The sequence below is a fragment of the Podarcis filfolensis genome (genome assembly GCF_964270895.1).
Source record: "Podarcis filfolensis genome assembly, chromosome: 8".
In the NCBI taxonomy this organism is placed as follows: Eukaryota; Metazoa; Chordata; class Lepidosauria; order Squamata; family Lacertidae; genus Podarcis; species Podarcis filfolensis.
In genome coordinates this window covers 24,275,993-24,297,131 of record NC_139611.1, presented here as the reverse complement: position 1 = coordinate 24,297,131, position 21,139 = coordinate 24,275,993, and the positions used below count along the sequence as shown (strand labels likewise).

The following is a 21,139-nucleotide window of genomic DNA, read 5'->3' as shown; positions in this document are numbered from 1 at the left end:
ACGTGGGAAGCTGCAAATAATAAAAATCTTAGCGGATTAAGCATTTTATTCATTCCAATATTATTATCACATTTCCATATAATTACTGTTATTATCTGCCAAGTTTGTTTGCTTTCCTTCACTTAGTTTGGCTGTGGAAGAAACGAAGGGACAAAACCTTTGTTAATTTGAACACAATTGGCAAGTTATTAAACTTTTTGCCTATGTGGGTCCGAGTTCACGTATCCTGTTTTAAAGGGGGAAACAAAATTTTTTCTTTCTTTCTTTGAAAATCTCTGTCAGGAATGCTGTTCCTATAATGCACACAAAGCCTGTTGTAAAAGTTAAATCCTGTGGGGGGGGGGGACTAGTCAAGAGTGGAACTCACAGTGGGAGCGTTTTGATGTTTACCTGTGAAAAGAATTTGGCATGTTAAGATTTGGAACCTGGAAAGCTCTTGACTTTTGATGGGCTAGGTTTTTGTTTTGTTGTTGTTGTTGTTGTTGTTTGTTTTTTTTACCCTTTTGTCTTCCGTAGCCCCTGGGGCAAAAGACACATTAAGGGTAATTTCCCTCAATGGTTCCAAGTTTTACATAAGGAAATTTGGATAAGTTTCTCCCTGCAGCCCAAGCTCTCGAAACCTCCTCTTCCCCCTTACAGTTCCCCCCTTCTTCCTCTCTCTCTTTTGTGTGTGTGTGTGTGTGTGTGTTTTTTTTTTAAGCTGATCTAGCCTCTGTGCATGTACAGAGTTCATGTCTCAGTAAACCTTTTATACTATTGAAAATGTTGAATCTTTTGGCTAAATTACCATTTGAATAAGGGAAGGTGAGGGTAAGGAGTAGATTTTAAAATAGGGTTAGATTTTAAAACAAAAAAGAGAAACTCAGCAATTCAAGTATTCACCAAAGCTAGCAATTGTAGCCCAAGCAAAGGGACTGCTTCCTTTATGTACAGGAAAGGGCTAATATCCCTCTGGCCATTCGCGGAACAATGCCACGCCCTTATATATGGGGGAAAATGGCCAGAGAGTCAAAATTCATAGGATTTATTTTATTTATTTATTTTTTAATATTCTCAGTCATTTCAGCCTTACCATTTGCAGACAATATATATATATATATTTTTTCTGCCCTTTATTTACAGGATTGGTCAAGGCGCATATGTATTTTTATGTGCTTAAACTTTGAATTGACTTTGAAGTCTGATTTTTAAATAGTAGACAAAATGATAAACACTTTAATCACTCAAATGCTTGATATTACCAGTTGTGCTTCAAAACCATCAAGGCTTCACCTCTCACCTTTTAAAACTAAAGAGCAAAGCTAGGCTGAATTTCAACTACATCACCACACCAGAATTTAAGAATTACCCTCCAATGCTTGCAGACACATGTCCCTTCCACACAGCCACAAATTGGGAGAGTTGAAAGAGACCCTGGGGTCATCTAGTCCAACCCTCCAAAATATAGGGTTCACAGCAAGATTTCACAGCAAGATTTGTACTATCAAAGAGACATACCCATTTAAGTACAGATTTACAACTGAGAAAGGAAACATCTATGCTCCTATCATGTACTAATGAAGAGGAAAATAAAAGTACCCAACTTTACACAGAACCCTTTTAGCAGATCTTGAGATAGCTTGAGGGAGTTTACTTCCTTAGACTAAAGAATGCAAGTTCCTAGTGAAATGATATTTAAAGGAAGATTGAAGTGAACAGTTTTTTTTCCTCTAAGATAGGGAGAGGATCTTTTATTAAGCATAGTTAAAACAGCCATAGATTGGATTTAAAGGGAATACAAAAGTGAACAATTTTTTTTTCTGAACTTGCAGAGGAATAGTAAGCCTAATTTAGATTTTTTTTATTTTTTTTTTAAATAACCACACATAGGAAAGTGAGATGCAGGGTACCTTAGGAAAGATTGCCCCCCCCCCCTCTTTGCAGTTTCCTTTAAAGGAAGCTTACTCGGGAGTAAATTTACCTGGCACAGAAGTAAGAAGGGAGAAAAAAACTGAAAGAGACAGAATGGAACAAGGGGGGGCATTTTCTGAGAAAAGAGGCCAGGAAGTCTTATAGAGACTGATATCAGGAGCCTTACAATAACTCTTCTGTCCAACCAAATCAAAGTTAAAACTGGACTCACATATTTTTCTTAGAAGGAACACCATACTTTCATAGGCATATGCTTGATGAAATACATACACTGCATTTTAGCTTGAGAGAGCAATTGTGCTCAACTAGGCTTTTGCAGCAGAAACATTAGGTTAACTTCACATTCCAAAATAGACTGGAACACAGGTGTACTCACAAACTCAAAAGTTACAACAAAACATCATTTACCATTAGACTTAAAATCACCCTCCTCACTTAAACTAGAGGAAGGAGGTGGGGTAATCCTCCTTCCAGAACACAAGTAGCACGTATACAGGATTTTACCACTTGGGAGGAAAACTCTCTTTTAGAGCTTCTCTCAAAGAACAAACATTTGCATACTTCATTCTCCATTTTGTCTTGTTTCAGGTTGACAAGGCCCAACATGGCTTCCTTAGATTTAAAATTTTGAAGCAAGCTTGCAATTTTAAAAACTATGTGCATTTAAGAACAGTCTGTGGATGCCGAAGCCAATGTAAACACAAACCCTTTAAATATTTCTAAATCTTGGAGTACATCTCTTATTCATTTTTTTTTTTTTTAAAGAAACTAAGTTCTCTAATGTGTGGGCTCTCAGGCTGGGCTGTTATTATATCTACTGCCTTCTGAGCACCATTAAGTTTACGGTTTCATGTTTAGTTTTAGGTTATAGTTTAACAACACAAATTTGATATGTTCAGCTCTCCCTAAGGGTTCACACCCTGATTGTGTTGAAGGATCCCTGAGGTGGCCCAGGTGGTGGGCCTAAGCTACCCACTAAAAGTTACAACGGTCTCGTACTTTGTACTTGAAAGACCATTTTGCCCCTTTATTTTATTTTATTTTTCCAACTGGAGATGACAAGCTGGAGGGGCGTATTAGAATCCTCTCTGGGGCAAAAAGGCTTCATGGAAGCTTTGTTGCCAGGAGGAGTCCAGCTAGGGTGTTTTAGTGAGCTCCCATTTCCCTCTAGTATAAAGGACAGAAAAGGACAGAAAGAATGGACACACAAGGGGGAAGACAAAGAGGGGGGAAAGGGTAGAAAGAAGAAAATAATATTCTTTCAGTATTTAAGGTACCTTTGATTATCTCTTTAACTCAATTCCTGCCTATCAACGAACCGCAAATAACTTATCATCTATAAAACCTCAAACATCAGCCTTAAAACCACGGGTCTCTCTCTCTACCCGCTACACAACCACGGATCCTGAAATTCTGCCTCAGTACTGCTTACACAACTAGTCCTAGTGTGGGGCCCCAATTCCCCCTCTACCACCCACGACAGCCTCCTGCCTAGCCTTTGAGACTAAGTTCGGACCCCTACTGAACGCCTGCGCAATGCCGTGCCAGATCGGGGTCCGAGAAAACACCCAAGGTTTGAAAGGAAGCAAATGACCTTGCGTTAAAATACTTTTGAAAAGACGCCTCTGGACGACTCCGAGAGAGGGACGTCAGAGAAAACAGTAAAGAGCCACGCTTTCCCGGACTCAATTCCAAGACGGAAAACGGGGGAGAAAAGGGGACAGAATAAGACGTCCCTGGACGACTCCGAGAGGTAACGCCGGAAAACAGTAAAAGTACCACAATTTCCCGGCCACGTTCCGAAAAAGAAATTGGGGGAGAAAAGGGAAAGTTTTAGACGTACCCGGACGACTCCGAGGGGTAATCGTCTGACAGTAAAGTTCCGCGATCTCCCTGGCCACACTCCGAGGGGGAAAATCGGGGGAGAAAAGGGGAGAGTTTAAGACGTACCCGGACGACTCCGAGGGGTAATCGTCAGAAATGAAAGAAGGAAAGTCTGGCTGTCGTGGGGACGCTGCTTCTTCCACCCCCCTCCCAATGTATTTACTTCAAACCATACTCACGTTCGAAGATGTCCCCCGCAGATCCCGGGATCCTTTCCCTTTAGCCGGCTTGACCTTGCCTTTGCTCCCCCTGGCTGGGCTTTTGGTGACGATTGATTACCGCCCACAAAGAGGAGGCAGGGAGAGGAAGAAGGATCCCTGGGCTAAGGTTGCCCAGTGGCGCCCGATCCCCTCTATCTCCCTCCTCACCTTCGCAGGAGAACCAAGTGTCCCTGAGCATGGTCGCCAAACTGTTGCCGGAAATATCCGAGGGCTCCCTTGGACAAAAAGTAAAGACACCAACCAGGATAACTTGGAGCAAAACAGCAGCCTGTAGGCTTGGCCTTTATTGAACTGTTGCAACAGGGTGTTCCCCTCACTTGCAAGAGAGAGGAAAGACCCAGAAAAATAGTGTGCAAGGTCTTATAAAACTTTTTGAAATTCCCCTCCTCTAGGTCAAGCCCACCCCCAGAAACATCATGCATACATTACAGAAAGGAGGGGTTGAGGGAGGAGTTGGTGGTAACCTGAGTGTCTTGTCACCTGGCTAGTTCCTCCTTTCCCCCCTCCCCATGAGTCACTTCCAGGAGACAAAGGGGAGTTTGCAGTTTCCTGCCCCCAGAGGGAAGATCTGATCATTGTCCTTTGTTTCAGTCCATGCTGAATCCACTCCCATATGCAAGTTCTTTGTGATCTTGATTGTCTTCTGTCTGGGATCATCAGGGTTGGCATAGCAACTGGGCAGGGCTCCTGTGGATGTGCTGAGACGGTGAAGGGATTATGGCTGACCAGGACCAAGGCACCCCCCTTTGATAGTTCTTGTCATATGGAGTAAAATAAAATGGAACAGTGCAAATCCGATGTATGGTTGATTTTCCATGAATTTATAACAGAAATGTGGCGAATGTAGTGTGTGAGTGTGTGTGTGTGTGAAGTTTGTACAAACAGAATGATTGGGGTGGGGGGGTTCCTGCTACATCCTGAAGCAAAGTTCTTAACTATTTCTGGGTTAGCTGAGTCTGTAACCTGAAGTGTATGTAACCTGAAGCATATGTAACTTGAGGTACCACTGTATTCCCAACGTAAGAATGGAAAGCAAAATGCTTTAAAGACACTCACAAATCCAATCTAAAAATATATAGTATAAACACTGACAACTGGGAATCGCTGGCCTGCAAGGGCTCCAGTTGGAGAATAGTCTCTACCAAAGGCATCATGGACTTTGAAGAAGCATGAACTCAGGACAAAAGGGAGAAACGTGCTAAGAGGAAGGCACATTTGGCAAACCCTCGTTGTGATCAGCTCCCACCCAAAAACCTATGTCCCCACTGTGGAAGGATGTGCGGATCCAGAATTGGCCTCCACAGTCACTTACAGACACACTGCTAAGACAATATTCATGGAAGACAATCTTACTCAGTTACGAGTGATCACCAAAGAATATATAGTATCCCTAGGATCAAAAGCAACATCCTCTGAATACCGGTGTCTAAGGAGTGGTAGAGGGAGAAAGCTTTGCACTTATGACCTGCGGGTTTACTACTGCAGGAAACAGGGAATTGGTCTTGATAAGCCAGGAGGGGGCAGACTTTTTCAATTCACAGGCTGCATGAGCAACCTTTCCAGAGATAGGACAAAGGTCAAAAGTGGTTGGCACAACCAATGTCGTTCTGGCAATAAAAGGGTACTGTTTCAATATACACACACAACCCACACAGCTTTCTCCACCCAGTCAAGCAGGGCTGCCGAAGGGGGTGGCTGAATTCTTCTTGCTCCTGGGAGAAACCTTTTATCTGATCCAGCAGGGCTGCTTTTATGTTCTTAACTTAACGTGTTATTCTAAGTTACTCAGCAGGCTGCTTCAAAGCTCGGGTTATACCCATAAGACCTAGAAAGGTGAATCAAAACTCTCATGTCCTTAGAGTCGCTTCAGAAACGTTCTGAGCGGCATAAGAACATAATCCTGGATAGCTCAGTTGGGGATGATAATGCTAAGGTTGCAAGTTTGATCCCCATATGGAACAGCTGCATACTCCTGCATTGCAGGGGGTTGGACTAGATGATTCTCAGGGTCCCTTAAGTATCACATGTCTGAAATAGTACAGGAGAATAAAGCCATCTTGACTCTTAATGACACTAAATAACTCCTCTGCAGAAGGAAATATCTTGGAAAAAGCTCTCCCCATAGTTCTTTTCACTTACAAATCGATTGTGCATGAGTTTGCTTTCTTTCTCCTCCCTCCAATGCCTTTTTCCATCTTTGCAATGGCTTTGGAGATCAGGGGTGGTGAACCTTCTCGGGAATATTTTAAGGGCCACATGGCTGCCAATTTGCTACAGACCAAGATTTGAGGATTTTAACTATTTGATAAATAGTTATGGTCAAATGCATAGGGTTGCCATGTTTTGAAGAGCAAAACAGAGGATGCTGTGACGGCCATTAAAAGCAAATAAAGGCAACTTGTATCAAATTTTACCCCTGAAAAAGAGGACGTGTCCTGGAAAAAGAGGACACATGACAACAGCAACGCTACCAGTGCTGAATATCCCCTCTGTGGGCAAAGAAGCTTGTAGCAATGCAGCTCCACATATCCTCATAAGAAACAGATTAATTGGCTTCATTCCAGTCTGGCTTCAGGCCTAGCCATGGCACTGGAAGTGCCTTGGTGACCCTGGCATTTGTTGTAAGAAAGATATAGGGAGTGTGATCCTCCTTGTTCTGATTGATTTCACAGCACCTTTGATACTGTTCACCAGTGTGGTTTTTCTAGAAAAAAAGGTGCTGGAATTCACCAGGAATATCTTCCTTGTTCTCTTATAATGGAAATGGGGCCTACCTGAGAGGTGCTGGACCTGAGTTCTAGTGAGTTGCAGCTAAAAAAAAGTCCTGCTGTTGACCATGGTATGTTTTTGGAGCATATTAAGGAGGTGTGGGTTGGGTCACTGTGTGTCAATGGTTCCACTCCTACCACCAAAGCCATTTTTTGAAACTACTTATGGGAGGACACTCCCCAGTGGCTTAGGAACTGGAATTTCCGCTCCGTGTTATATGAACATCTCTATTAAGCTGGTGGGAGTTGTTATCAGGAGAGATGGTGTGTAGTATCATCTACATGTGGGTGATACCCATCTTTATCACTCTGTTGCATCTAAATTAAGAAAGACAGTCAAGGTGTTTGGTTGCGCCTTGGAGGTGCGGATGGTTAGGTCAAGCCCTAAATTCCACAAAGTAGGGAGATGCACTGTACTTTATAGGATGGTTCTGGTTCTGGACAGGGTATGAGAAGACAACTCTTCCCTCTCCCATCCAACCCTGGTTACTTAGTACTTTGGATGAAGATCTGTTGATGGTGCCATGTATCCCTGCAGTAAAACATGGTGGGACTTGAGCATGTGCTTGGAGCACTCACATGCCAGTTCTTTGGAATTCTCTTCCTTAAAAGTTAATTGGGCCCCAACATTGTTACATTTTTGATGCCATAGAGTCCTCTGAGCAGCACTACCATTGAATACAGCCCATGAATTGATAAAAAGCTTATAGAATCATACATCTGTAGTGCTGGAAGGGACGCATTGCGTCATCTAGGTCAACCACCAGCAATGCAGGAATCACACCTAAAAATCCCTAACAGGTTGCCATTAAACTTCTGATGAAAAACTTCCAATGAAGGCAGTCCCACTACCTTCTGAGCTAATCCATTCCAATGCTGATCAGCTCTAACCCTCAGCAAGTTATTCCTAATGTATAGTCTGAATCTCCTTACTTATTATTTGAATCCCTTGATTCAAGTCCTACCCTCTAAAGTAGCAGAAAACAAGCTTGCTCCATCTCCCATGTGACAGCCCTTTATATATTTGAAGATGGCTACTATATCACCTCACTGTTCTCTTCTCCAAGCTAAACATATACAACTGCATCAATGATTCCTTATAAGGCTTGGTTTCCAGACCCTTGATCAGCCTGACCTACATCCTCTGCACAGATTCCAGCTTATCAATATCCTATTTAATTTGTGGCACCCAGAACTGGACACAGTCCTACTGGTCAGGTCTGGTTTAGATAAAATGGAGTGAAACTGTTACTTCTCTTGATCTGGACCCTATAATTCTGTTGATTCAGCCTAGAATAGCATTAGGATGCAGATCTCCAGCCAACCAGTGTGTAGTAAAATGAAAATGGAAGGGGAAATGTCCAAAAAAATTATATATTAGTGAAAACAATATAGAAATGTATTATATTAGAGCAAATGGGTTCTAATCATGTGTATATTAGTCGAAACACCATGCAAAGTAAAAGTGTTTATTAGGAAAATTTCACACAAAAGTGCTGGTGAATTTTCATGAGCAATTCCCCACTGTCCCCAAGAACCACATATAACTACAGAATTGTGGAGAGCTGATTTATGACTGGAAAAGTGACAAAATGTCAGAAGCTAAAGTTGGCAGATTCTCCCTTCCTTATGAATGACCCACAAATTCAAGAGATTTCCTCTCATAGGTTTTTGACAAAGTCGATAATCCTGTCCATTAATTCAATTGCAGCGGGGACTGTGAAGACACCTGCGTCAAAGAGGTTTAGCACCCCATGAAACCCATTCTCAACATGGAACCAGCTGACTTTCACCCCATTGTCCTCCAGACGTTTCTTGTACAGCAGTGCATCATCTCGTAATACATCGTACTCGCAGCTCACAATTAGGGTTTCAGGAAGCTTCTGGATGACAGAGTCCTCAGCAAAAAGGCAAGAAAAATCGTCTTCTAATGTCTCTGATAATTGCCTATAGACTTCAGGTTCATAAGGAGCAAGTGGGACTTGTTTGTAGCCTCTTGCCTTAAATCTCTCAGGAATGTTGTCTGGACTCACCCACTTCCCATATTTCAGCCTCATTGAATCTGGCACATGAGAGCCCTTCAGGAGCTGCCCTGCCAAAGAAGTGTCTTTTCCAATATACTTCATTCCAAAGTAAGCAACACTTTCCCGAAACAAGGGGGGCATTGAGCCATTCTGCTGATAGGAAGGCGTGTTGAGGTCCATAGCCTGGGAAGTCCCATAAATGAGCACTTGAGCCCGTAGTTTTGGAAGGTCTGATCTCTCCACCAGTTTCTGGGCAACAACAGTAGCATAATTGCCCCCCGCACTGTCCCCACCAACGATGATCTTGGAAGGATCCACCCCATGGGAAGCTGCATTTTGAATTAAGTGTATGGTAGCAGCAAGGCAGTCCTTGTACTGAGAGGGAGGAAGATGCTCAGGAGACAGGCGGTAGCTGTAGAATAAAACAGAAGCAAAGAGGTAAGCTTCCAGAATCTTTTCCAAACACATTCATGATCACATAAGAACACCAGAAGGGCCTGCTAGATCAGGCTCATGGCCATCTACTACAGCATCCTGTTCTCACCAGGTCCAAGCAGCTTCCTATGAGGCACCTGCAAGCAGGGCTCAAGCACAAGGGCACTCTTGCTGTGGCTTCAAGCAACTGGTCTTCAGCAGCACTCCTGCAAGTATCCATGAATAGCCCTCTAAATTCTTGCTCAGGCATTACTATATACAGTGGTACCTCGGGTTAAGTGCTTAATTCGTTCCGGAGGTCCATTCTTAACCTGAAACTGTTCTTAACCTGAAGCACCACTTTAGCTAATGGGGCCTCCTGCTGCCACTGCGCCTCCGCCACATGATTTCTATTCTCATCCTGAAGCAAAGTTCTTAACCCGAGGTACTATTTCTAGGTTAGCGGAGTTTGTAACCTGAAGTGTATGTAACCCGAGGTACCACTGTATGTGGGATGTGCAACCCAACTAGGATGTACACCCAGGGCTATTTTTCTAGAAAAAGAAGTCCAGAAATATGGTCAGAAATCTCCATGAATCATGAACACCTCCCTCATTCTCTTAGAATGGCAATGGTGCCCACCTGAGAGGTGCCAGAACCCACCTGAGTGGTGCTGGAACTGAGTTCCTGTGAGTTCCCCTGAAAAATAGCCCTGTGTACACCCTATCTGCAAATGGTTAACCTTTGAACTCATGCAGAATCCTCTTCAACAGGGATTACCTCAGGTCAGGGACACATTCCAGGTAGGTAAGATTGAAGGATGAGGGCACAAGACAGGGTCCGTGATGTGGAAGTTAGACACTAATTAGACTCCCATTTGCAGGGTATGTGGAAGGCAGCCCAGATTGCTTTGACCCTTTTATTAGTTTTCTTTTTCCTTCTATAAAAACTACACAAGACACACTCTTTTAACAATTAAATAACATATACCTTTTACTTCCAGACCCTCCAAATGTTCCTATTTTCCAGGGACATCCCTGATTTAGAGAAGATGTCCCGGTTTCCACCTGGGACACGAGTTAATGGCGGTTGCTCCCCACTGCCCTCACATATTTATGAGGCAAAAAACCTGGTGATGTCCCCAGTGTGGTCTGGGGAGCTCACTGCATCCTGCTGTGCCACTTTAGCCTATGTCTGCCAACTTGAAAGGCAAAAAGGGTGCAACCCGGGAGTGTGTCCCTGCCATGGCTGAGCCTCCGTTTTGGGCATGATTTATGGTTGGTTCCTCCTCAATTTGGAGTATTGATTAGAGGCAATTTGGAATATTGATTAGAGGCACTCCTGGACCGACATATGATAATGGGCTGCAATCAATCAGTTGCTGAAAGAATGGAGCTTGGCTCTTTGAAGGTATCTGAATGCTTTTTTCCTGAAGCTTGAAAACCCACACAACAGCCAAGAAAGGAAGCGGGAGGACAAGGTGCTTTGTGCTTTCATATGTTTTCTAAATTGTCTTCTTTTTCTCGTCCTCCCCTGTAAAATGAAAGAGATGTGCGTAGCCTTGGCTCTGTTATTCTGTCTGTCACCTTGGAAAAGAGGGGGGAGGCTTTTGATTTATGCTTAACAGGAATTTAACATGGTTGTTTTTTTATGCCCTCCCACCTCAACCGAGGTTGAATAGACTTTATTTAAAATTATATTTGGATTGGACCAGGAGTGTGAGGGAGCAGTGTGGTCCTTGCTGCGAGATCACATTCACCCGGTATTATACCAGCTGCACTGGCTCCCGGTGGAGTATAGGATCAGGTTTAAGGTGCTGGTTTTAACCTTCAAAGCCCTATACGGCCTAGGACCCTCGTACCTACAGGACCACCTCTCCTGGTATGTCCCACAGAGGAACTTACGGTCTTCAAGCAAAAACATCTTGAAGGTCCCAGGCCACAAAGAGGTTAGGCTGGCCTCAACCAGAGCCAGGGCTTTTTCGGCTGTAGCTCCGATCTGGTGGAACGCTCTGTCACAAGAGACTAGGGACCTGCGGGACTTGACATTTTTCCACAGGGCCTGCAAGACAGAGCTGTTCCACCAGGCCTTTGTCAAGGGCACAGCCTGACTCCCTCCTTTGGCAATCGTCACAGAACTTCTAGCCCAATGGTTGCCATTAATTTGCTTGGAATTAATTTTATAATGAAAAGATTTTAGAAAGTTTTATCATTTTACTGTTGTTAGCCGCTCTGAGCCTGGCTTCAGCTGGGGAGGGCGGGATATAAATAAAATTTATATTCTTATTATTGTTTGCCGAGGAAGAACTCCAGAGCGGAATGTTAATGGCAGATTAACATTGTTTAAGATTAAGATTGTTTATGTACTCTGTGAGTTATTTAGGCTGCAGCCAGTATGCTAGTTGGTGAACAGTGAAAGGAATGGAATGTGACCTTGTACCACCCTGATAAGCTGGCAAAGAACAGAACAAAGGAAGATAGTAATTAATTCTCCCTGCTCACCAGGTCTGAAACAACAATGTAAATGAAGGACTACACACATAAAATGGATTATATATTTATAAGATGTAACGGAGGCGCTGTTTGTAAGGAGGAAAAACCAGTCAGCTGCAAAAATGGACTAATGTCTAGTGAAGGATGACAACCGAACATTAAACAAGAGAAGATGCAGCTACGGGGAGGAATTATCGACACGTGTTTGCAACAGGAGTGAGAAACATGATTTTTAAGAAATTGTATTAAATTTAAGGAATTTGGTCTGATTTGTAATAATTTGGAAAATTAATTAAAAAAATTTTTTTTAAATATAGCAGCTGTTCTGGTTTCTGATTTGATCTCGTAATGTGCTGCTTTCCCTTAGGACATCCATACTTTCATTGGATAAATGTTGGAGGGTTTGGAGTTACCCAACTCCTGTGCTATCTGAAGGCAATCCTGTATAGGAAAGGTTTTTTTAATGTTTTATTATATTTTGTATATGTTGGAAGCTGCCCAGAGTGGCTGGGGCAACCCAGTAAGATGTGTGGAATATTAAAAAAAAAAACTATCAGTATGAAGAAGAAGAAGAAGAGTTTGGATTTGATATCCCGCTTTATCACTACCTGAAGGAGTCTCAAAGCGGCTAACATTCTCCTTTCCCTTCCTCCCCCACAACAAACACTCTGTGAGGTGAATGGGGCTGAGAGACTTCAAAGAAGTGTGATGAGCCCAAGGTCACCCAGCAGCTGCATGTGGAGCAGCAGAGACGCGAACCCGGTTCACCAGATTACGAGTCTACCACTCTTAACCACTACCCCACACTGGCTCTCAGTGTGAGAGGATGTCCCCATTTTCATCAGAGAAATGTTGGAGGGTATGTACTTAGTGCACTTGCAGTTGCAGGTAAAATATACAATGCAGGTGAATTTTTCTTAAATTGCTAATTCATTTTAGAGCTTCTCCTGGAGCTGGAATGGGGTTAGTTTAACCTCTGGTTAACTGAATTACTGTGTCCCGAAATGATGCACACCTAAAAAGTATGTCACATAGATTAAACTGTTACAGACTAACTAACCCTGAGGCAGACAGCAGAACAACAATTCAGCTGCTCTCATGCAAAAGACTGTTAATAGCTGTCACTGCCGTACCAACTGCCATAACTGTCATAACTGCTACAGGGTGTATGATGTCAGAGAATTCTACAGCTCTTGCAATTAACCCTTTACATATATATGAATTTGGGATGCTAGCATCCCAGAAAAGAAGGGTGTGGCCTGGGTAGGGGAGGAAGAGTGGCATTTGTGAGTCCTGAGGGCAAGAGGCACAGCTGGCTGAGTGTGTGTGTGACATTTGAACCCTGGTTCTGAAGGGTCCACCCCCTGCTTCACACAATGCCCTTCCAATGCTGATGGATCACCAAAAGCTGATTGACACAGTAAAAGGTCATAAAATACCACTAACAATAATTTAAAAAACCAAAACACAAGAGAGCACAGATAAAACAATGCTCTGGAGGCAGGCGGTAGCTGGTGAATAAAACAGAAGCAGAGTTTTAAGCTTCCAGGAACTTTTCCAAACACATCCATGAGCACATAGGATTCCAAGAAGAGCCTGCTGGATCAGTTATAGCAGATACAATGCAGGTGAAAGTCAGCTGGATCATGCCCTTAAAAAACTGACTTTTCCAGCTAGCAAAAGAGCCAGGGAAGCAGAACCCTTCAGGATTGGATCCAGGTGGTGCAATAGCATTTGCCACTTGCAACTTTCCCTCCTGCTTCTGTTTAGATGCAGGGGCATGACCTCTCATTTACCTGTTCCTTCCTGACTCTAAGTTTAATTTAGTTGCCATACGTCCAGAATTTCCCAGGCACATCCAGAATACAGCAATGTCCAGGCACAAATCAGAAACAATGTCAGGGGAAATCTGGACATATGGCAGTCCATGTCAGCAGTGCCATTTCTGCCATTTCCCCATAAAAATAGCTCAACAACTTTTCTGTCCAGATTTTCCCTGTTTGAAATATGGCAACTCTATAAAAGACCTAACTGAACATTATTAGCCCCATCTCTGAATTGATTTTAGGCTGGATCTGGGTTGGGTGGTCTCCAAGTTGAGGCTCATCTGGAGGCCCTGGTTAGCGATGCTGTGCAAGGCCTTATGCCCAGCTCATAGTCTCCCCACAGAAGTGAGCATATTCATGTCTTAGGTGCACGAAGCTCTGATTTGCAATCACAGAACAGAATGTTGATTGCTTCCGGCTTCCGCTTCCGGTCTGCCTCAATGGAGGCAGCTCCCACAACAGCGGGAGATCGTTGGTGAAGAAGCAAACAAGGATGATTGAGAGTAATTATCCTTGCAAATTCCCCCCCAGGGACAGGGGGGAATGGGCTTCACTTGCAGTTTGTCTCGGTACCTGGCTCTCGCTCCAGCATGGAAAGCGGGAGGCAGGGAGGCACTGAGTGCAAAAGCACTTCACCTGCCAATAACCCTCCTATGCCGCCATTAAGAAGCAGAGGCTCTTCTGTTAATTAGAGTTTAATTTCGACTAATGTACAGACACGTGCTAGAAGAGATGGGATTATACACTGCAGAATTGAAGCAGCTGCAAGTTCATTAAGGTTTGAACTTGAAAGAAGACTTCATTCGGTGTAAACTTGAAAGAAGATTTCATTTGGTGTAAAAGACGGTGGGGGGAGGGGAGCCTACAGCTTCTTTATATAAAGTTTTATTCTATACATTTATGATTTGGCAGTTCTCCTTTGAAATGCTAGTTCAAATTATGGATGTACAGATGAAGACGGTGAAAACTGGATAGCAGCTATGGAATATAACATCAAATGGAACTGTGTGTGTAAAACAAAACAAAAAAGGGGAAAATGGAGGGAAGTTCTATTTTGCAAAAGGTTTGTGATGGAAACTTAGAGCTGACTCTTCCCTATTCTTTATTATCCTCAGACTGATCTGAATAATGCTAAAAGGACTTGGAATTTAATTAAATTGGAAGTGAAATTGCTTAACTTCGGCTGAACAGAGGGATGAGAGGAATCTGTGAGCTTGCCAAGGAGTTGATAAAGTTCAATACTGAGTTATTTGAAGTTCAACAGCTTACTCTCCTTCCAAGGACGAGAGAAAAAATGGTGAAAACTGGATATTTATTGGGACAGTGTGATGTTTGCAGCTGCTGCTAAAGTTGCAAAACAATGAAGCACAGGATGGAGCAATGGAGAACTTCTGAAACAACAATGGGACACTAGCTCTGCCCAAGGCATGATGGAGAACAGCAACAACTGGCAAAAGATAGACATAATATTTTGCAAGGACAGGAAGAAACATTACAGACAGAATAATTGCAACACACAGGAAGAACAAGTATAGTGTTTGAATGCTTCACCTGTAGTTTATAAATAATTTAATGTGTCAATACAAATGGAAGTCGTTAATTCTAGCACACAGGAGGGTACCTAAATTGTATAATTTGGCATCTGAATGATTGGTATTACTAATTGCATTATAATTTGGCATTGTTATAATAGAGTATTATTGGATTATTGTAACTGAAAACTAATAAAAATTAATATCAGAATATTGACAGCTTTCACGGGGAGCCTTTTTCGCCTGCAAAGAATATGGCAAGGGATGCCATCAAAATACAGCAACATGCTGGGTGCAATGCGCACGCACACACACACACACACATTTTCCATTTGAAAGGATACGTGGTTGCATTTACTTACCCAACAGACACAACCACTGAATCAGTCTCCTTGGCAATTTTGCTGCAGACATCTTGGTAGCAGCCTAGCAAGATGAGAGGGAAATTTTAAATAGGGAGGTAATTATCTGCTGCCTCCAGTCTTGCGTGTAAAAGCACATTTTTGAACAGCAGTCTTCCGATATATAATGTATTTGTACATGCAATTTTTACTAAAATAAACCTTTTTATTCACATGTGCACATCACACAGCTCAAGTACTGCACTGTAAGAATCAGTCTCCTTGGTGATTTTGCTGCAGACATCTTGGTAGGACACTCAAAAGTTGGAAGGGAAATTCTAAATATGAAGCTCTTTCGCATTGTAAGCTTCAGAGACTGGTTCTGGGTTCACAAATTGATTTGCAAAAGGCAAATTAAATAGGTTCACCTATAAAAGCAAACTCAATCCAATTACACACAGATAAATCCTAGCCTTAAGAGATATGGGGCACCCAGCCAATGGTTTGCAAGCTTTCATTTAATTCACATGTTATCATCGATATGCATAGATGCAAACTTAGGTCCATTTTCAGAAATGGGGGGGGGACTTGTTATCATAACCCCCCAAATGCCCACCTCAAAAAACATTTCTCCAGTCAGCATGGTCAATGGTCCAGGATCATGGCTCTTGCATTTCAGGAAGCAAGCTCTGCGAGGGGCACAGTTGTCTCCCACCACCACCACAATATCAATGTCTCTAATAATGGCATGCTCTCCTGAGTCCCCACTTGATTCTAGCCTTCCTTCCTCCTGAAGTTACTACTTTATAGGTAAAAAAAGTAAAGGAACCCTGGACACTTAAGTCCAGTCAAAGGTGACTATGGGGTGTGGCGCTCATCTCGCTTCAGGCTGAGGGAGATGGTGTTTGTCCACGGACAGCTTTACGGGTCATGTCACCAGCATGACTAAAAGCACTTCTGGTGCAATGGGATTACTAGGTTGCTACTTTATAAACTGTTGCAACGCAATGTCACTGTGATCTGTAGCCAAGAGTATCAGTATTAATTGCTAACTTGTGAAATTGCATTTGGTCTTGCAAATGAAGGCTGGTGCAAGTGCAGTTTGTTTATTTGTTGACCTATTTAGCACATGTGGGTGGGGTGGCTGTGGGGTGAGGTGAGGGATAGGGTCAGGTGTAAATGAGGGGGTGGCCAGGGGAGGGAGGGTGGCTGGGCTGGTAAACAGAGCGATCAGGAGCAGCAATTATTATATGCTGTATTGGCCCAAATATAAGCTGCACTTTCTTTCCAGATTCCGACTGTGAAAACTTAAAGTGTGGCTTAAATTCAAGACCTTACGAAAAATCCTTAATAGAGATGTGGGGTCTGGGAAGCCATGATAACAAGAGCCTCCATTTGATTGTTTCTTCCTGTTGACCTAAGTCAGCATAGGTAAAGGTAAAGGGACCCCTGACCATTAGGTCCAGTCGTGACTGACTCTGGGGTTGCGGCGCTCATCTCGCTTTATTGGCCGAGGGAGCCAGCATACAGCTTCCGGGTCATGTGGCCAGCATGACTAAGCTGCTTCTGGCGAAACAGAGCAGCACACGGAAATGCCGTTTACCTTCACCTATTTATCTACTTGCACTTTGACGTACTTTTGAACTGCTAGGTTGGCAGGAGCAGGGACCGAGTAACGGGAGCTCACCCTGTTGCGGGGATTCGAACCGCCAACCTTCTGATTGGCAAGCCCTAGGCACTGTGGTTTAACCGACAGCGCCACCCGCGGCATATATGCATATAAATAAAAATAATCCAAAGCACACGTGTGCCCCTTGTCCCTTCAGGAACTACCACCAACATTCTTATATCTCAGCCCAGTAAACCTCTCTTACATTGATATCTTAAGCACTTCTACCCAGAAAGGAAATTCCAGCTAAACATTAGGAACACCTTTCTGATGGTACGAGTTTTTCAACAGGGAACGGACTCCCTTGGAAGGTGGCAGGGCTTCTTCATCTGTGATTCCTTCATTGCAGGGTGTTGGTCTACATGATCCCTTGGGATCCCTCCCAACTCTCCTTTTCCACGATTCTACATGGGCTTACTTGAGTTCAATGGCGCTTGCCTCTAGATAAGTGTTCATGGGCTGACAGCCTTAATCTCTTACCGATGCTCCCAACCATCCCGGCTCCTCCATGAAAGAACATAAATCCTTTCCTTGGGCCGGCAGATGGTGCTTTGGGCTGATAAACCCTCACAGGAACCCCATCAAAATGCAGATCTTTGGCAGAGAGGCTGGGATCCACTCTTGGATTCCGGAAAATCAGGAGGAAGCGGATAAAGGCAACCTGTCTGCAGATACCCAGCAGTTCAAGACACTTCCCCTGTTAGGCAAAGGAAAAGTCTCATGAAAATAGTGCCCACATTTGCATCCTATTCACAGGGGGTGGTATCCAAATAAGTCCTATTTAAAGTAGACCCATGGAAATGAATGAGTGCATGTTAGCCATGTCCATTAATTTCAATCGGTCTGCTTAGAATGGGACTATCATTAGAGGCAACCCTGGGTCACAATAAGTGATCCAATGGTTTGGCTTGATGTCGAAACCCAAAAGCTTTCCTAAATCATGGTTTGTTTGGCCACCCCAACCCAAACACCAGCCAAGGTGCAGAGTCAAAAGAAGCTTTGGAGAAACAATCCACAATCTGCTTGCTTGCCTATGAGACCATATGTGCTTTCCTGAAGAAACCATGATGTAAACAAACCATATTATTAGTGTGAATAATATATTTCTCTCTATGTGTGTCCCTCTACAGGTTGAAAATAAAGCCCTTGTTAAATCTGATAATATCTTCATCCATCATCATCATCAAGTAAACTTATTGATTTTCCTCATTTCATGCTCTATTATGCAGTACGTATATGAATTACTGAAATATATAAACTATTATTATTAAATAAATAAATTTGTATACCGGCCTTAATACAAAGATCAAAGGGTGGTTTGCAGAATAAAATACTAGATAAAAACACAAAATACATAATAAAAAGAAGTGCAAAGCAAACCAATAACACCTTTAAAAGATATAGAAGTGGTATATATAAAATATATAGAAGCCAAAAACATCCCTCCCTCAAACACATTTAAAAGGACTTAGAAATGTTTTTGCCTGACACCTAAAGATGTATTAAAGATTGCTTATTAGAATAAGAATAATTACATTTCTTAATCACCTTAATCACATAAGAACCTCTTGCTTCACCTGTTGCTCATCCAGCCCCCAACTTACCATAATGGCAAGTTTTGAAATGTTAAAATGACTGTAAAACTATTGAAATGTATATAACTGAAAATCATAAAGAAAAAAAATAAAGGTGCTTCTTCTTCTTGTCATCACCAGCATCAGCATCATCATCATCATCATTTCTTAATCACCTTTCACATAAGATCATAAGAATAACCTGCTGCATCACATAATGGCTCAACAAGTCCCCAACTTACCACAATGACCACCATAATGGCAGTCCAGTGAATGACCCGGAGCTTTAATGGACTGTCAAATCCAGATGGGATTTTACTCCTGGAAAGATCATAATAAATTGCAAAGGAGAGAAGCAACAGGAGAAGAATCCCTATAACTCCAATCACCCCAAGCAGGAGGCCCAGAAGAAGCCCCATTTCACCGTTCCAAAGAGTACAAGGGAAACATTGAGTCTACACTGGAAGAATTTCTACTGTGTGGCTCCACCAGAGGTGTCTACGCTACTAAATAGGCTGCAGACCGGTTAATTAAGTAATTCCCAATTAGCACACATACTCCCATGCAGATATTTCATCCATCGGAACATCAACAGCAATTTCATGGCTCTTGGCAATGGTGCCATGTGTGATGTTCTACTCAGGAATGTCACGTCCGGCCACTGATCAATCCAGTTCCATAGTTTCTGTTCCAGAGCTCTTCGGCTTTACATACTGGGTGTTCGTTGCCTGAAGTTCACAACATCCCCAGCCAGCTTAAGCTTGTAGTCAGGAATGGTGGGAGTCCTTGTCCGAGGTGGCAGAGGACTTGTGTGCACTGCCTGGCCCAAGATTTTCAAGGCTTCAGACACGAGTCTCATTCCTATCCAGAGATCTCAGGGATGGAACTTAAGCCCTTGCATATTCAAAGCATAGGCTCTTCTTCTGAGGTACGGGCCTCATAGCTAAATGCAAGTCCGTGTTGAGATGAAGTTTTCATTAAAATGTTTTCAGTAAAGATTTTCTTGGGTTACAAAAGCAAATACATCACGTCCGTTTTCTGATCATAATGTCCTTTTTACAGATCGCTTATATTCAATGTGAGCCTTAATCTTGTATACAGTATAAGGTTGGGGGAGAAGAGAAGTGTGGGGGAAGAGGAGGGGAAGAGGGAGTAGCAAACCTTCATTCTTCTACATACTGTATGTGTAATGTTTTTGTATCCGTGTCATTTCATCATTTCATATATTAGTTTTCCTTTTTATCGTTTTTATTTGATTTTTCAAATATACATTTACATCAAAACCAAATACATTTCATTTCTTTTATTAGTTTTCATTGACATTGAGAGAGGTAGGGTGAGGCATTCACAAAGTAAAAGAAGGATTGAACTCTGATTAATAAGAATAAACACAGAGGCTTGAACCAGCAAGACTCTGGGAAGGGTGTGTATAATAATCTCTGTCTCCCTCCACCCCTCGGCCCAGGTCATTTTATTCACAAAAGAACTTTTTACAGAGTGTTCGTAAGAACCAATCAGATTTCTTCTGAGCATTTCAACACACCCCACGTGGGGACAAAGTTAGATCAAAAGAAATTGTTTTAACTACAAAGACTACTCTGAGCATGCATACATAATCTGAGAGTAAATAAAAGAGGACTAGAGAAACACCGGAGATCACAAACAGGAGTAAACAAGAGAGGATGGAAGGATGGCAATGAGATAGGCATCTTTATCACCTTCCTGTGAAACTATTTCCAGGCCCTAAGATCAACATCCTGAGATTAACATATTGGGAAAGCTACATCAAAAGAAGCTTGCCCATTATCTTTGATGGCCCAGGATGCATGCCTGGCTAAGCAACTGGCAGTGTATGTGACTGGTCAAGAAGGAGAAATGGAACAGGAATGCAGAGGTGTGGATTAATCAAGAATCATATCAAAATAGTTTAAACCCCGTCAACGCAATTCATTGCTTTCATTGCTGACACAGATGGCTTACTCTATATTTGTTATAATTCCTCATAGCAATCCCACCTGATCACTACAGTTGGGGGGCCTAGGGCATGGTAGGTTGCCTTCAGTTGACTGCCGTAAGTTTTGTTTACGCGTGTACAGGGAGGGTTGTTAGCCATATCATAGAATCATAGAATCATAGAATCATAGAGTTGGAAGAGACCACAAGGGCCATCGAGTCCAACCCCCTGCCAAGCAGGAAACACCATCAGAGCACTCCTGACATATGGTAGTCAAGCCTCTGCTTAAAGACCTCCAAAGAAGGAGACTCCACCACACTCCTTGGCAGCAAATTCCACTGTCGAACAGCTCTTACTGTCAGGAAGTTCTTCCTAATGTTTAGGTGGAATCTTCTTTCTTGTAGTTTGGAACCATTGCTCCGTGTCCGCTTCTCTGGAGCAGCAGAAAACAACCTTTCTAGCTCCTCTATGTGACATCCTTTTATATATTTGAACATGGCTATCATATCACCCCTTAACCTCCTCTTCT

At 42.8% G+C, this 21,139-nt stretch overlaps 2 protein-coding genes across 2 annotated transcripts in view; both read right to left on the bottom strand.

Annotated features, from left to right (window-relative positions):
- Window positions 1-8,109, bottom strand: part of LOC310769461 (arylacetamide deacetylase-like 3) — a 28,789-nt gene extending 20,680 nt beyond the window's left edge. Inside the window, 1 exon segment of the mRNA XM_083628860.1 lies at window positions 6,791-8,109. The gene's annotated coding sequence lies outside the window, so the exon portion shown is untranslated.
- A 130-nt stretch (window positions 8,110-8,239) lies between these two features.
- LOC310769451 (arylacetamide deacetylase-like 4) lies at window positions 8,240-19,153 on the bottom strand. Its single transcript, XM_083628845.1, has 4 exons — window positions 18,899-19,153; window positions 17,563-17,779; window positions 15,435-15,498; window positions 8,240-9,220 (listed from the first exon to the last, which is right to left on the bottom strand). Exons 1-4 carry the CDS (start codon window positions 19,073-19,075, stop codon window positions 8,446-8,448), a joined length of 1,233 nt encoding a protein of 410 aa, XP_083484971.1. The 5' UTR covers window positions 19,076-19,153; the 3' UTR covers window positions 8,240-8,445.
- Between the last annotated feature and the right edge of the window lie 1,986 nt (window positions 19,154-21,139).

Coding starts and splice junctions, on each gene's coding strand:
- LOC310769451 (XM_083628845.1), bottom strand. CDS start 19,075: ATGGGGCTTCTTCTGGGCCTCCTGCTTGGGGTGATTGGAGTTATAGGG. Junction 17,780..18,898: donor CCATTATGGTGGTCATTGTG/GTAAGTTGGGGA, acceptor TTTGCCTAACAG/GGGAAGTGTCTTGAACTGCT. Junction 9,221..15,434: donor TCAGTGGTTGTGTCTGTTGG/GTAAGTAAATGC, acceptor TTTATTCTACAG/CTACCGCCTGTCTCCTGAGC.